The sequence below is a fragment of the Rhinatrema bivittatum genome, chromosome 1, assembly GCF_901001135.1.
Source record: "Rhinatrema bivittatum chromosome 1, aRhiBiv1.1, whole genome shotgun sequence".
Classification (NCBI taxonomy): Eukaryota; Metazoa; Chordata; class Amphibia; order Gymnophiona; family Rhinatrematidae; genus Rhinatrema; species Rhinatrema bivittatum.
This window is the reverse complement of record NC_042615.1, coordinates 493643958-493660511: the sequence shown is the minus strand read 5'-3', so window position 1 is coordinate 493660511 and position 16554 is coordinate 493643958. Positions and strand designations below refer to the sequence as shown.

The 16554-nt window shown below is 49.0% G+C and overlaps 1 protein-coding gene across 3 annotated transcripts in view; it reads right to left on the bottom strand.

Annotated features, from left to right (window-relative positions):
• CNTLN (centlein) overlaps positions 1 to 16554 on the bottom strand; it is a 1032335-nt gene that overhangs the window by 138620 nt on the left and 877161 nt on the right. For all 3 annotated transcript variants that reach the window (XM_029608687.1, XM_029608696.1, XM_029608677.1), the window contains exon 20: positions 15304 to 15507. In XM_029608687.1, the coding sequence (XP_029464547.1) occupies positions 15304 to 15507 (204 nt within the window). The remainder of the gene's footprint in view (positions 1 to 15303; positions 15508 to 16554) is intronic.

Genomic DNA, 16554 nt, shown 5'->3' with positions numbered 1-16554 from the left:
TTGTTCCTTGCCAGGAGGCGTAGACGAGTGTGGCCGGATTCTTTTTTACTTCTTTTGGGCAGACTCCACCACTACAGACTGGTGTGGGAGTTGTGGTTTTTGAAAACCTGGTTATGGTGAACCAGGTATGTGGCATCAGTCCGCTTGTTCACTGTGGAATTGAACAAGGGTGGTCCCACAGTCTATGCTGAAGATCAACGAGGACTTCATGGACAAGTATTGCAAGAAATTCTTTAGGAAGATCTCAAATCCCCCGAGGCATCATCTTCCCTGGGATTGGGAATCGGAGTCTTCATTCCTGATGCATCGGGAGGGCACCGATGAGGGCATTGAGCTTAGTGAGTATCAGTGCGAATAGCGATAGGTCCGGCGTCGGCATCGGTGCCGGTGATAGAATCGGTGCTGGAATCGGCCTTCTGACAAGAACAAAGTGTGAAACGGTGTCGACCGAAGAAAAAATGAGTAATCACCGATCGGTGGAGAAAGGGAGACCCCTATGAAGGGGATTAAATTTGAGAATTTTGAACTTTTTCCGTGAGGAAAATTAGTATGTGAAACAATCACACAGGGCTCCTTCACCGCAAGGCTAACTGCAGCGTGGAAAAAAGAAGACTGAAGGGAGACCCCCTGTGGCTCGAGGGATCATGGCATGCTGGGCATGCTCAGTAGGCTCAGTGTGCCAGTCAAAGGTTTCTAGAAACTTTGACAGAAAGTTTTCCGTGATAGAGCTCAGTCCAGTGATGTCACCCATATGTGAGGACTATCATCCTGCTTGTCCTGGGATAAAATGGTTTAATGCCCTGAGATCGAGAATGAGGTGCAAGCCACCATTCCTCTTCGAAATGAGGAAGTACCTCGAATAGAAGCCGTGTCCCCACTACTTGTGGGGAATCGGTTCTACCGCACCCGCCGCTAGAAGGGCGGAAAGTTCCGATTGGAGGACGTCCTGCTGGGCAGACGAATCCCACGAAGAACATAGGGGAGCAGTCTCTGGGAGCCTGCTGAAGTTCAGGTGGTAGCCCTGGCGGATAATGGAGAGGACCCAACGATCCGAAGTGATTGCTTCCCAACGGCGTTGGGAACCAGCGTTGGGAAAGTCGATTGGCTCGTGCCCCCTCGGCGCCAGTCAAAAGCCGGCAGGTGGTGCCTTCTGGGGGGCTGGTTGGGCTCTCAGTACCCGCTGCTGCCAGCTGCGGCCTCTGGGTCTGGGTCGAGGGGGCCGAGCACAGACAGCTGGAGGGAAGTATTTCCTTGGCTGGTAGAAGGGCTTGCGAGAGCCCGGCCTCTAAGACTTCCTAGCGGTGGAAGGCCTTCAGAGGGGTGGGCGGTGAGTTGCTAAGAGTATCATGCTGATCCTTCAGTTGCGCCATGACCTCTTTCACCTTGTCCCAAAACAGGTTCTCTCCTGTACAGGGGAGGTCCGCAAGCCTGTCCTGAACCTCCATTCGGAGATAGGAGGCTCTGAGCCCCACCAGCTAAGCAGACTGCGGTTTCAAAGATGTCGTAGGTAGACCTGACCTCATGTCTACCTGCTTCAAGGCCCAGCATGGCAATGGCTGTAAGGAACTCCTGCTGTTGCTGGGGAAAGCCCTCTGCAAACTCTTGGATCTGCTTCCACAAGTTGCGGTCCTATTATTTCATGTACAACTGGTAGGCCGCAATATGGGCCACCAGCATAGCCCCCTGGAACATCTTTCTTCCAATGCTATCGAGCTCCCTGTGTTTGCGCCCCGGAGAGGCAGAAGCATGTGTCTGGGAGTGTCTGGCCTTTTTGAGTGTGGACTCTACCACCGCAGACTGGTAGGACAACTGCTGCCATTCAAAGCCCACGGCCTGTTGGACCAGATAAGTCGCATCAGCCTTCCGGTTCATTGGGGCAACCGACACTGGCTGTTCCCACATGTGGAGGAGGAGCTCATTAAATATGTCGTGGACTGGCACTGCCAAAATCTCTTTTGGGGTGTCAATGAACTGGGGGACCTCCAGCATCTTATGATGGGTATCCTCCCTCTGACAGGAGCTGAAGGGGATGGCTTCAGCCATGGTCCTTACAAAGCTGGCGAATGACAGGTCCTCGGGTGGGGAGCGATGCCGTTCGTCCAGAGGGGAAGGCTCCAAGAGGGGGTTGTTGGAGAACTCGGACGATGCGTCCGAGGAGTCATCGCCCCACGGGTCATAGGGGCCTTCCTCCTTAGGGTCCGGATGCCGAGGACGGGGACCGGGAGGAGCGCCAGCCTAGACTGCAAAGGCAAGGAGGGCCATGGAGGCATTGACAGCATCGTTGAGCCCTCGGATATCAAGGTGGGCATCGGCCGTGGTAAGCTGGGGGGGGGGGGGGACAGCGGCGGCCCAGGGAACCGTGGGCATGGGCGCCTGGTCCCTGTGGCCTCGTCCTCCTCGGAGGACCTGGGAATTGGAATCATTCCAGTAGAGGACATCAGTGGTCAAGAAGGCATCAGGAGCCTCTTGGGCACTGGTTGCGTCAGTAGGGTGCCAAAAAGGACATCCAGATGCTCCAGCAGGGGCATGAGTATTGACGGTGTAGGCTCAGGCACCGGTATGGAGGCCGGCGGCAGCTCCATGCTCTGAAGCACTTTGAGCATTACCGATTGCATCCTGCGGTCCAACTCCTCCTGGAAGTCCTGTGTAGTAAGGACTGATGGAGGGAGAAGAAGCGTCACCGGCAACCCTCAGAGGAATCATGAGGGGGCGTGGCGCCCAGCACCGTTGCCAGTGTTAAGTGGAGTGCCACAGGGATTGGTGTTGGGACTGGTTCTGTTCAACATCTTTGTGAGCGACACTGAAGAAGGGATAGAAGGTAAAGGTTATCTATTTGTGGATGATACTAAGATCTGCAACAGAGTGGACATGCTGGAAGGAGTGGAGGGAATGAGACATGATTTAAGGAAGCTTGTAGAGTGGACGAAGATATGGCAACTGGGATTTAATGCCAAGAAGCGTTGAGTCATGCATCTGGGATGCGGTAATCCGAAGGAACTGTATGCGATGAGGGGTGAAGCGCTGATGTACATTTATTTATTTATTTAAGATCTTTTATATACCGATGTTCATGTACTGGTACATATCACGTCGGTTTACATAGAACCAAAGTTGGAAATTACATCGAACATTCTGTCGAACAAGAGGGTACAAATAACATGTCTAACATGGAACAGGAGAGACAGCTTGGGATGATAGTGGCTAGCGATCTAAAGAAGCAATGTGACAAGGGGACAGCTAAACCTAGAAGAATACTGGGCTGCATAGAGAGAGGAATATCTAGTAAGAAAAAGGACGTGATAATCCCCTTGTACAAGTCCTTGGTGAGGCCTCACCTGGAGTACTGTGTTCAGTTCTGGAGACTGTATCTCAAAAGGGAGAGAGACAGGTTGGGAGGCAGTCCAGAAAAGGGCAACCAAAATAGTGGGAGATCTCCATCAAATGACTTATGAAGAGAGGTCGAAGGACCTAAATATGTATACCCTGGAGGAGCAGAGGAGATATGATAATACAGACCAGTTTTAATGATGCACGTTCAACAACAAATCTTTTCCACTTGAAAGAATCCAATAGAACTAGGGGTCATGAAATGAAACTCTGGGGAGGCCGACTCAGAATCAATGTCAGGAAATACTTCTTCATGGAGAGGGTGGTGGATGCCTAGAATGCCCTGTCAGAGGAGGTGATGAAGACAAAAACGGTGCAAGATTTCAAAAGGGCATGGAATAAACATTGTGGATTCCTAAAGGCAAGGGAGAGTGGAATGAAGTAACAGGCATGGGGGTAACTTGCTGGTGAGGTGGATACTACTCTTAACAAATAAACCTTCAAACTGTGATGCAACTCCATCATTACTCGCTGCTTCAATGGCAGGGGGAAAAGAGGAAAAGGATTCAGACAACAACCAACAAGGACATTGAACTGTACAGTCTGGGAAAACAAATAAGCATGGGGGTAACTTGCTTGATGCAGAGGTTACTACCCTTAACCAAAAAGCCTGATACTACATTTCTGATGCAACTCCAACAATGCTCTCTGCTTCAATGGCAGTGGGGGGAAAGGAAATTGGACTCAAACAGTAACCAACAAGAGCCCTGACCTTTGTGGTCTGACAACTGATAATATGGGAAACTGATAACTATGGGATCTTGCTGGGCAGACTGGATGGGCCATAAGTTCCTTTTCTGCAATCACTTCTATGTTTATGATATGTCTTTTAACATCCAAGGATCGCAACAGGCGATATCGCTCCTCATCTCTCTCTATTCAGAGACGGCAGGGAAAATGACTGATTCAAGTGAAAATCCGAGACCACTTTTGGCGAAATGGAAGGAACAGTACGCAGATGTATCACCCCTGGAGTCACTCAAAGGAACGGCTACCGGCAGGAGAAGGCCTGCAGCTCGGATATTCTACGTGCAGAACAAATTGCCACAAGAAACACAGTTTTCAAGGTCAATAACCGAAAGAAAGGTTATGCATCTGTCAAAACACAGGGCCTGCTAATAAATCCAAAACCAGATTGAGATTCCACAAGGGCACCGTTAACTGCAAGGGAGGATGAAGATGTTTCACTCTTTTCAAGAAACGGGCCACATCTGGATGAGCTGACAAGGGACCACCACTCACATGACCCCTGAAACAGGCAAGAGCCGTTACCTGCACTTTTAATGATTTAAGGGCCAAGCCTTTATTCAAACCATCCTGTAAAAATTCCAAAATGAGTGGGATCTGAACCAAATGAGGAAGAACCCCTCGAGCTTCACTCCAAGCCTCAAATGCTCGCCAAACCTGCACATAAGCTAAGGAAGTGGAGAACTTTCTAGCTTGTAGCAAGATGGCAATCACCACAGTAGAATATCCACACTTCAGCATGTGAGCCATCTGAAGGGCCATTCCGTAAGACAAAATCGAGTCGGATGTTCGTGAAGAACAGGCTCCTGCCACAACAAATCCCTGTATGCTGAAAATTGGAGGGGGGAGTCAACCAGGAGCCTTTGCAGATCTGCATACCATGGTCTCCTGGGGCAGTCTGGTGCCACCAGAAGCACCATCCCTCTGTGACTCTCAACCCTCCAAACCATTCTGCCCGACATGGCCCACGGGGGAAAGGCATACAGCAGCTTACTCCTCCAAACATTCCTGCACGAGATCATCGATGTCCAATGACTTCGGATCTCTCCTGTGACTGAAGAATCGAGAAACCTTCATAATGTGAAAAGTTGCCAGCAGGTCCAGAAATGGCAGTCCCCAGCGATCTACTATTAGCTGAAATGCCTTGTCTGACAATTCTCATTCTCCTGGGTCCAGACTCTGCCTGCTGAGAAAGTCTATTCTTACATTGTCTTTTCCTGCAGTGTGCGAAGCTGAGATTTCCTGAAGATGCACATCTGCCTATTCCATAAGTAGGTCTATTTCCTGCGACACTTGCTGGCTATTGGTTCCTCCCTGCCAACTGATGTAGGCCACTGTCATTGCATTAGCCAACATTATCTGGACCGCTCGTCCCTGCAACCTGTCGCCGAAATGCAAGCATGCCAACCAGATCGCATGGGCTTCCAGCTGACTGATGTTCCAGACAGACTCTTCTGTACACTAGCACCCCTGTGCTCTCAGCTACTGATAGCGAGCTCCCCAGCCTTGGAGGCTCGCATCTGTCGTGATTACTAGCAAATCTGGCGAATTTAGGGTAACCCCCTTTCTTAGATGATCTGCTTTTAACATCCACTACAGTTGCGTGCAAATTTCCATCGGCAAGTGGAGCTGAATTGAATAGTCATGACACTAATGGCTCCAACGAGACAGCAGAGTGCGCTGAAGAGGACTCATATGCGCCCTTACCCATGGCACCATCTCCAGGGTTGACACCATCAATCCAAGCACCTGCAAATAGAACTACACTGTCAGGCATATTGTGCTCATCAATAAACGCACCTGCACCATCAGCTTCTGAATATGGCCCTCTGGCAGGAACACACTGTACTTCTGTGTTGAACCGAACACTGAAATACTGTAGCAACTGAAACAGCCGGAGATTGCTCTTGGCCAGGTTCACAACCCAACCTAACTCGTACAACAGGCAGATCACCTTGTGCGAGACCCAAAGGCTCTCTTCCAGACTCTTGGCCCAAATCAGCCAGTCGTCCAAGTACGGATGTATCAGGATCCCATCCTCTCTCAACTCTGCTGCCACCACTCCATGACCTTGGAAAAAGTTCTGGGCACAGTGGCCAAACCAAAAGGAAGTGCTCAAAACTGATGGTGCCCCAAAACCACGAAACGCAGAAATTGTTGATGCTCTAGTCAGATGGGAATATGCAGATATGCCTCGGACAAATCTAGAGATGTCAAGATCTCCCCTGACTATATTGCCATTATCACTGAGTGCAAGGTTTCCATGCGAAAATGAGTCACTTGTAAATAACAGTTGTCACCTTTGAGATCCAGGTTGAGCCCTCCTTCTTGGGCATAATGAAATAAATAGAATATCGATGTGGGACCTGGAACCACAGCCCGCAAGCTGAGGAGTCTGGACAATGAGTTAGCAAGGAGTTCCTCATTGCTGAATTCTGCTTCATCCTTGGACTTCCGGTTCCAGATTATATGCTTGGCATGAGACACTCTGGGTACCCGCTCCTCGGGGGCCCTGCTCCGTCTCTTGCTATCTGCTTCTCGAAGGGCCTTTCTCCCTTGGACTTCTATCTGTCCCGCTCCCCGGGACCTCTCCTGAAACTACCTCCTGTGAGTACCTATTTCTACGGACTTCAACTATTTCAAGCCTTGTTGTAGGATCCTCTTCGGTGTACCCTGAGCCTCGGGCTACTACCGCATCATCCCAGAAGGAACCACTCCGGTATATCCTGCCCTGTAGGTCATTACCACACCACCGCTACAGGAACCTCATCGGGGTTCCTGCACCTCGGGCTACCATCTCATTACCACTACTGAGACACCTCTTCGGCGTACCCCGCTCCGCGGGCTACCACCAGATCTGCAAGTCTGAGGTATTTCTACACTACTGCAAGACTTCCTGGCGTACCCCGCTCTGTGGGCCTACTGGATCTTCACATCTGAGGTATCACCCTGGGGTATACCCCTCTGCTCAGAACTATACTTATACTGTATCTCCCACTCCGCGGGCTGTGCCTTTCTCTTCTCTTAATAAAGGCTCTATTCCACAGCTGTGTCGGACATCACTGAGACCGCGCCTACTGATGGTGAGGCTCACAGGGCTCCTCCCTATGGGCGGAGACATCTCTCACCTCGGCCCAGGGTTCACACTCTTACAAGATATAACAGATTGCTAACTCCATGGACCTGGCTCAGGTCTCAAACATCCAGGCCAACCCTGGCCTGGCCCAACGGATCTCAGAGCAACAAAAGGTATTAGAGACTTTGGCTAATGCCATCGATCCGTTAAGCTCTCGGCTGGACTCTGCCTCGACGCCTGTTAAGCCCACCTCCACGGCTTTCTGTGCCCTTGCCAGCACCTACTCGTTTTACAGGTGATCCCCTGTTATGTAGGGGGGCTTTCTGAATCAATGCTGTATGCACTTTTCGCTGCAACCTACCTACTTTCCAGATGTATTGTCTAAAACTACATACATCTTGTCCCTTTTGGATGGGAAAGCCCTGGCCTGAGCATCACCTCTTTGGGAGAGAATGGATCCAATCCTCAATGATTTGACAGGTTTCCTTGCCCTATTTCATTCTGTATTTGACAACCCCGCTCGCAAGACTGTCGCTGGATCTGCACTCCTGCATCTACAACAAATTACCAGACATTTTACTGAGTATGTGATTGAGTTTAAAACTCTGTCCTCGGAACTACATTTGGATCTGGGATGCCTACGTGCTATATTCCTGGAAGGTCTCAATTCACACATTAAAGACAAATTAGCCGCACGTGAGCTCCCCGAGACTCTGGACTCCCTCATCAACCTCACTGGTCGCATTGACTATTGCCTGCATGAGCGATCCCAAAAGACTAAGGGTCCAAGAAGCTGTCCTCGGGGGTTCCGCGCTCTTGTCCAACACCGGTCACCCAGACTAATCCCACACCCAGTATCAAAGAAGAAGAACCCATGCAAATGGGCCGCAGTCACCTATCTGCTAAAGAGAGACGTCACCGGCAAAGATTAGGCTTCTGCAGATCCTCGCTGACCCTTCAGGTAGAGGTGGATACTTCCGACGTCAGGGTTGGTGCCGTCTTCAGCCAACATAATGATAACCAAACCTTACATTCCTGCTCGTTTTTTTCTCAATGCTTCTCCCCTGCCAAGCGAAACTAAGGGATTGGAGATAAAGAGTTAATGGCGATTAAATTGGCATTCGAGCAATGGCATCCATGGCTCGAGGGTGCACAACATCAAATCATGGTTTACACCGACCACAAAAACCTCCAATACTTACATCATGCGCAACGACTGAACCACAGGCAGGCCCGCTGGTCTCTATTTTTTAATCGCTTCGACTTCCTCTTGTGACAATGTCCCGCGGACAAGAATACCCACGCTGACACACTCTCCCATTCCTTTTCCACGGAAGATGTACCTGATACACCACATCACATCATTGAACCTAAAAGAGTATTCTTCTCTGCTACCCACACGGCTCCGGCCGGGAAGATGGTGGTTCCCCGAACACTCAGAAAACAGATGCTCAGATGGGCGCAGGCCTCTCTGCTCGCAGGTCATCCTGGACAAGCCATAACACTTGCCACTCTAAAGGTGCTACCACCCAAGAAAGAGATCTAGGCGTCATAGTAGATAACACATTGAAATCGTCGGATCAGTGTGCTGCGGCAGTCAAAAAAAGCAAACAGAAGGTTGGGAATTATTAGAAAGGGAAAGGTGAATAAAATGGAAAATGTCATAATGCCTCTGTATCGCTCCATGGTGACACCTCACCTTGAATACTGTGTACAATTCTGGTTGCCGCATCTCAAGAAAGATATAATTGCGACGGAGAAGGTACAGAGAAGGGCAACCAAAATGATAAGGGGAATGGAACAGCTCCCCTATGAGGAAAGCCTAAAGAGGTTAGGACTTTTCAGTTTGGAGAACAGACGGCTGAGAGGGGATCTGATAGAGGCGTTTAAAATCATGAGAGGTCTAGAACGGGTAAATGTGAATTGGTTATTTACTCTTTCAGATAATAGAAAGACAAGGGGACACTCCATGAAGTTACCATGTGGCACATTTAAAACTAATCGGAGAATTCTTTTTCACTCAACGCACAATTAAACTCTGGAATTTGTTGCCAGAGGATGTGGTTAGTGCAGTTAGTATAGTTGTGTTTAAAAAAGGATTGGATAAGTTCTTGAAGGAAAAGACCATTACCTGCTATTAATTGAGTTGACTTAGAAAATAGCCATTGTTATTACTAGCAACGGTAACATGAAATAGACATAGTTTTTGGGTACTTGCCAGGTTCTTATGGCCTGGATTGGCCACTGTTGGAAACAGGATGCTGAGCTTGATGGACCCTTATGTTCTTAATCCACAATGCCTTCCACATCTCTCTTCTAAAACCACTCATTCTCTCGGAATTTTCGAAGAGAACAACTGAACCTCATCCTAGGAAACCAAAACTCCCGGGGAGGGACCCTAAGAAGGGGGGTACTATTACACCCGTCGGTCGCAGACTGCTGCGACCACTAATGCTCACCTCTTTCTTTGCTGCATTGTCATCCATTGGAAGAATGGCGGCCTCCGCCAATCACTACCGACCAGCCTGGAATTCCTGGGACGTTGTGGGCGCTGCCGACTGCCATCTTGTTTCAGGAATTACCTAGTTGCACATGCATGGGCCACCTTTGCACATGTCATGGCGGGAATATCGGGGGCGTCCCCTCCAGATGACGTCACCCATCTCTTGTACTTAAGCTGGCTGGCCCTTCAGTTTGATGAGTTAGCAAGGAGTTTCCTCGTTGCTGAATTCTGCTCCATCTTTGGACTTCTGGTTCCAGATTCTACGCTTGGCGGGAGACTCTGGGTACCCGCTCCTCGGGGGCCCTGCTCCATCTCTGGCCATCCGCTTTTCGGTGGGCCTTTCTCCCTTGGACTTCTATCTGTCCCGCTCCCCGGAACCTCTACTGGAACTACCTCCTGTGAGTATCTATTTTTAAGGACTTCAACTATTTCAAGCCTCGTTGTGGAATCCTCTTCAGTGTACCCCGTGCCTCGGGCTACTACCGCATCATCCCAGAAGGAACCACTCCGGTATATCCTGTCCTGCAGGTCATTACTGCTCCACCGCTACAGGAACCTCATTGGGGTTCCTGCACCTCGGGCTACCATCTCATTACCACTACTGAGACACCTCTCAGGCATACCCCGCTCCGCGGGTCACAACCGGATCTGCACGTCTGAGGTATTTCTACACTACTGCAAGACTTCGTGGTGTACCCTACTCCGGATCTTCACATCTGAGATATCACCCTGGGGTATACCCCTCTGCTCAGAACTATACTTATACTGCACCTCCCACTCCACGGGTTGTGCCTTTCTCTTCTCTTAATAAAGACTCTATTCCACAGCTGCGCCTGACATCACTGAGACCATGCCTACCGATGGTGAGGCTCACAGGGCTCCTCCCTGTGGGCGGAGACATCTCTCACCTCGGCGCAGGGTTCGCACTCTTACAAGATATAACAGATTGCTAACTCCATGGACCCGGCTCAGGTCTCAGACATCCAGGCCAACCCTGGCCTGGCCCAACGGATCTCAGAGCAACAAAAGGTATTAGAGACTTTGGCTAATGCCATCGATCAGTTAAGCTCTCGGCTGGACTTTGCCTCGACGCCTGTTAAGCCCACCTCCACTTCACAGACGCTGCCTGAACGGCGTTCTGTGCCCTTGCCAGCACCTACTCGTTTTACAGGTGATCCCCTGTTATGTAGGGGCTTTCTGAATCAATGCTGTATGCACTTTTCGCTGCAACCTACCTACTTTCCAGACGTAGTGTCCCAAACTACATACATCTTGTCCCTTTTGGATGGGAAAGCCCTGGCCTGGGCATCACTTCTTTGGGAGAGAATGGATCCAATCCTCAGTGATTTGACAGGTTTCCTTGCCCTATTTCATTCTGTATTTGATGACCCTGCTCGCAAGACTGTCGCTGGATCTGCACTCCTGCATCTACAACAAATTACCAGACATTTTACTGAGTACGTGATTGAGTTTAAAACTCTGTCCTCGGAACTATATTGGGATCTGGGATGCCTAAGTGCTATATTTCTGGAAGGTCTCAACTCACACATCAAAGACGAATTAGATGCACGTGAGCTCCCCAAGACTCTGGACTCTCTCATTGACCTCGCTGGTCGCATTGACTGTCGCCTGCGTGAGCGATTCCAGAAGACTAAGGGACCCAAGAAGTTGTTCTCGGGGGTTCCGCGCTCTTGTCCAACATCGGTCACCCAGACTACTCCCACACCTAGTATCGAGGAAGAAGAACCCATGCAAATGGGCCGCAGTCACCTATCTGCTAAAGAGAGACGTCACTGGCAAAGATTAGGCCTCTGCATGTACTGTGGTCAGCTAGGGCACACTGTACCCTCTTGTCCTATCTATCCAGGAAACTCTTAGACCTAAGATCCGCCGGAGGACTCCTCCTAGGTCTCAGCTCTCTATCTCCTCCATTGACACTTCCAGTCCCTATTAACTTGGATACCCTTGAGTTCCATACTTTAGCCTTGGTGGACTCCGGTGCCGGTGGGAACTTTATACTCAGACAACTCGTGGAGCACAAATGAATCCCCATCGTTTTGACACCTACACCTGTGTTATTATCATCAATTCATGGCGAGCCATTGCCTGGCAAAGTCACCTATTCCACGGAAAATGTCATAATGCCTCTGTATCGCTCCATGGTGACACCTCACCTTGAATACTGTGTACAATTCTGGTTGCCGCATCTCAAGAAAGATATAATTGCGACGGAGAAGGTACAGAGAAGGGCAACCAAAATGGAATTTGTTGCCAGAGGATGTGGTTAGTACAGTTAGTTTAGCTGTGTTTAAAAAAGGATTGGATAAGTTCTTGGAGAAGTCCATTACCTGCTATTAACTGAGTTGACTTAGAAAATAGCCACTGCTATTACTAGCAACGGTAACATAAAATAGACATAGTTTTTGGGTACTTGACAGGTTCTTATGGCCTGGATTGGCCACTGTTGAAAACTGGATGCTGGGCTTGATGGAGCCTTGGTCTGACCCAGTATGGCATGTTCTTAATCCACAGCGCCTTCCACATCTCTCTTCTAAAACCACTCATTCTCTCGGAATTTTTGAAGAGAACAACTGAACCTCAACCTCTTACTGCAGAAGAGGACATCACTTATCAGGTCGAGGATATACTGGATGTAAGAAAACGCGGAAGGCGCTGGGAGTATCTCATCTCATGGGAAGAATTTAGTCCTGAGGAGAATAGTTGGGAGCCTGCAAGCAACATCCTCGACAAGCAGTTGATCAGACAATTCCACATTTCTCATCCTAGGAAACCAAAACCCCCGGGGAGGGGCCCTAAGAAGGGGGGTACTGTTACACCCGTCAGTCGCAGACGGCTATGACCACTAATGCTCACCTCTTTCTTTGCTGCACTGTTATCCATTGGAAGAATGGCGGCCTCCGCCAACCACCACCAACCAGCCTGGCATTCCTGGGATGTTGTAGACGCTGCCGACCGCCATCTTGTTTCAGGAATTACCTAGTCGCACGCGCATGGGCCACCTTTGTACACATCATGGCGGGAACCTCGGGGGCGTCCCCTCTGGATGACGTCACCCATCTCTTGTACTTAAGCTGGCTTGCCCTTCAGTTTGACGAGTTAGCAAGGAGTTTCCTCGTTGCTGAATTCCGCTCCATCCTTGGACTTTCAGTTCCAGTTTCTAAGCTTGGCATGAGACACTCTGAGTACCCGCTCCTCGGGGGCCCTGCTCTGTCTCTGGCCATCTGCTTTGGACTTCTATCTGTCCCGCTCCCCGGGACCTTTCCTGGAACTACCTCCTGTGAGTATCTATTTTTACAGACTTCAACTATTTCAAGCCTCGTTGTGGGATCCTATTCGGTGTACCCCGTGCCTCGGGCCACTACCACATCATCCCAGAAGGAACCACTCCGGTATATCCTGCCCTGCAAGTCATTACCCCTCTGCTCAGAACTATACTTATACTGCATCTCCTGCTCCGCGGGTTGTGCCTTTCTCTTCTCTTAATAAAGACTATTCCACAGCTGTGTCTGACATCACTGAGACCGCGCCTTCCAACGGTGAAGCTCACAGGGCTCCTCCCTGTGGGCAGAGACATCTCTCACCTCGGCCCAGGGTTCACAATCTGACAAGTCATAACATACGCAAGGAAACCAGAATGGGATTTTTCTTTGGCTCAGACATGGATTCAGTTCCAGGTACTCCCAACATCTTCAATGTCTGGGAAATGAGATCTGGCAACTCATCACTATGATAGAATCACAACATTGTTCTATAAGTTTCCAATCCCGGAGCAATTTCCACATTCTCCAGGGAGTAAGGATTGGCCTCACCATCCATGCCATCTGGATCCCTATCGGGAAAATCAGCTCCAGGCATACTCCGGCACTTACCCGCAGCACCAGACATGCAGGATTTCACTGTCTGGGACTGGATAAGGTTGGGGCCGACGACTACACCAGAAGAAAAGACTGCAGTCCCTGACAAAATTCCAGCCAAGAAAAGGCTCAAGGATCCATGCCAATGTCTGGGGTCAGGAGTGCTGTGCCCACTGAACTACCTTCCCCTGCTGATGAACTAGTTAGAGGAGCCCCAAGATCAGGCAACCCTTCTGGCAACTCTTTCTCAATTCCCCACACCAGGCTGGGAAGAACCGGCTTAATAAAATCAGAGGGGTGCTGACACAAGTTAGAAGGAGCGCCAGGCTGAGATGCCAAAATATGATATGCCACACACAGGGCAAGTCGCTTAGGTTTCTTCGCTACAGGTGCCATCAGATAAGGCGTACAACACTGTGCCGAAATAAGCACCCAACATGAGCTCAGCAAATGTGAGTAAAAACAAGTGCGTGCGTGCGTACGAATGTGTGTAAAAAGGGCGTGGGTGAGCTCGCACAAATGGGTGCCCTGGTAGGCGCTACTATGCTCCTAACTAGGTGATCAACTAGGCGCACAACCAAATGCACACAGGCCACACAGTCGGGTGCACAAAGCACGATCCAATGGAACTGAAGAGAGCAGTACGATGCACAAAAAGTGTAAGAAGGCGCTGCCGAGGCCTACCATTCGGCAAACCAGCCAAGCCTTGGAGTGGGGCCTAGCCGCAAGGGCTGCTCAACCAATCAGGCTGCCCCCCCCCCATGTCCCCCTTATACCACCAGAGGTGGGAATGGCCATTGGATCACTCGCCAGAGACCAGGAGGGGCAGAGGAATCCCTCCTCAACTCTCCTTTTCTTCTCAAGAAAATTTTTTTTTTTTAACTTTACCTGAACTCAACCCATCCCGGCTGAGTACACGCATGGTCTCCAGCTGCAAGAGGAGATAGTATATACCTTCACCATCGTACTTGGCTTCCTGCACTCACTTGCCTTTGAGCTGGTTTTTTTTTTTTTTTATAGCCAAGTCCATGCCAGCTAAAAAGCCAGCTACCGGACCAAGGCACTCATCTGAGGAACCACGGAAATCACCTCAAGAATTCTCAACTGAGGGAGGGACCTTAAGGTATCACCACAGGAGTGTGGGGCAAATTAATTTCCTTCATCTTTTCTCCTAAACTTTAAATCAATCCCCAGTAGGGAGATGCACGTCCACCATCTGCTGGAGATGGAGAATACTGGCGGGCTGTCACTGCAGGGTTATATGTACTGTGATGTCAGCTTTGTTCTGTTTCCTTCTGCTGGTAGAGGTGCATAACTCACTGGGTTCTGGATTCCTCTGTCTAGATGCTAAGAAAAAGTGCAATAAACCATTTCTGTGGAGTAACAGATGATAAAACTTTCCAGCTGGTACTAGGTACTTTACTTTATCATTCATATATATAGCTGGGGCACAGCGTTGCATCTGTTTTACCACACATCCAGGAATGACATTAATCCAAACACATACATCCTTACAAATCCTGTTTTATTTAGTTTCCATAAAATCAGTTTATAACTATAGGGTCATGGTTTAATAATTTCATAATCATGCCACTTCAGATTTCTTGTTACTAGTCATCTAGTAGTATAAAATTATGAATATCTTACATGCTTAAGAACCCAGACTTCTCAATAAATAAGAAAAATTTGATAGCAATGTTTACATTTCTAATTACCTTCAATTTATATTGAATTTGCTTCAATTCCAAATCTATATTCTTGGAGGGAGCTGGTACAGCAGGCTGGATCTGATTAGAAGACATAGGGAATAGTCCCTCTATTGACTCTGTAACTTTGGTCAGTTGTTCTCTCATTTGGTCTGCGGCTCTCTCCAAATCCTCCTTCTCATGTTCACATTGAGCCAAGTCAGATGTCACCTTCTATTTTATTAGAAAAGAACACAAGTAAAAAGATTATTCCTCTTTTTTTAAAAGCTTTCTTTATTCAAGAGACATAGCAAATATAGTACCACATACCAATGAAATAGTAAATAGAAACAGATTAACAACAATACTATATAACAAAAAACTGTAAATAGTCTTTTGAGGATTTTTCCAAATACACACAGCCAGTGTCCAATATTTGCCTCTTCTCACACTCGCATCCCAGACTCCTCCTGCACATTAACGGGTAGATTTTTAAAGAAGCGCACGTGTGTCCATGTGCAAGCACTACCTGGCATGAACACATGGATGCGCTGATTTTATTACATGCGTGCGCATGTTATAAAATCGTTGGGCCACGTGCATATTTGCGGGCGGTGCAAGCAAGGGGGAAGGATTTACACAATTCCCACACAGCGACGCATCCCGGCTATCCCCAGTTCCCTCCTAGTCCGCTCCAATTAAGGAGCAGACTGGGATGGAATTTCCCTATCCCCCTATCTAACCTTCCTATCTCCTCCCCACCCCCTATCCCTATCCTATCTAATCCCTGTTTGGTTTTTTTTTACCTTTTGCTCCTCAACAGGAGCTGTAGCAAGTTGCTCGCGCCCCCCCCCCCCCCCCCCAACTGGCAAATGGCTGCTCTACAGGCCGTCTCCAGCCCTGCCCCTCCCTGCTCTAGGGATCGCACCTTTATCTGGGCCTGGCACTTTGGCAAGTAACGGCAGTTATGCGTGTGGCTGGGCCCCTTTGAAGATGCGCGTGGTGCATGCAAGGCCCAGCCACACGCATAACCCCCGTTTGTTTTACGTGCGTGGGGGAATCAAAATTCGGCCATGTGCGTGTAGAGCTAGAAAGGATAACACAGAAGATTTATTCTCTATAAGCCAGGTATTACAAAAATCATAACACAAACACAAGATACTCTGTTTTATACAAGACTTGACATTTTTCAAATACAAAAAAATTATAAAAATCATTCACCATCAAATGTTCCCACAAAGAAACAGCAGATGGAAAAGTATCCACCCAAACCTTCAAAAT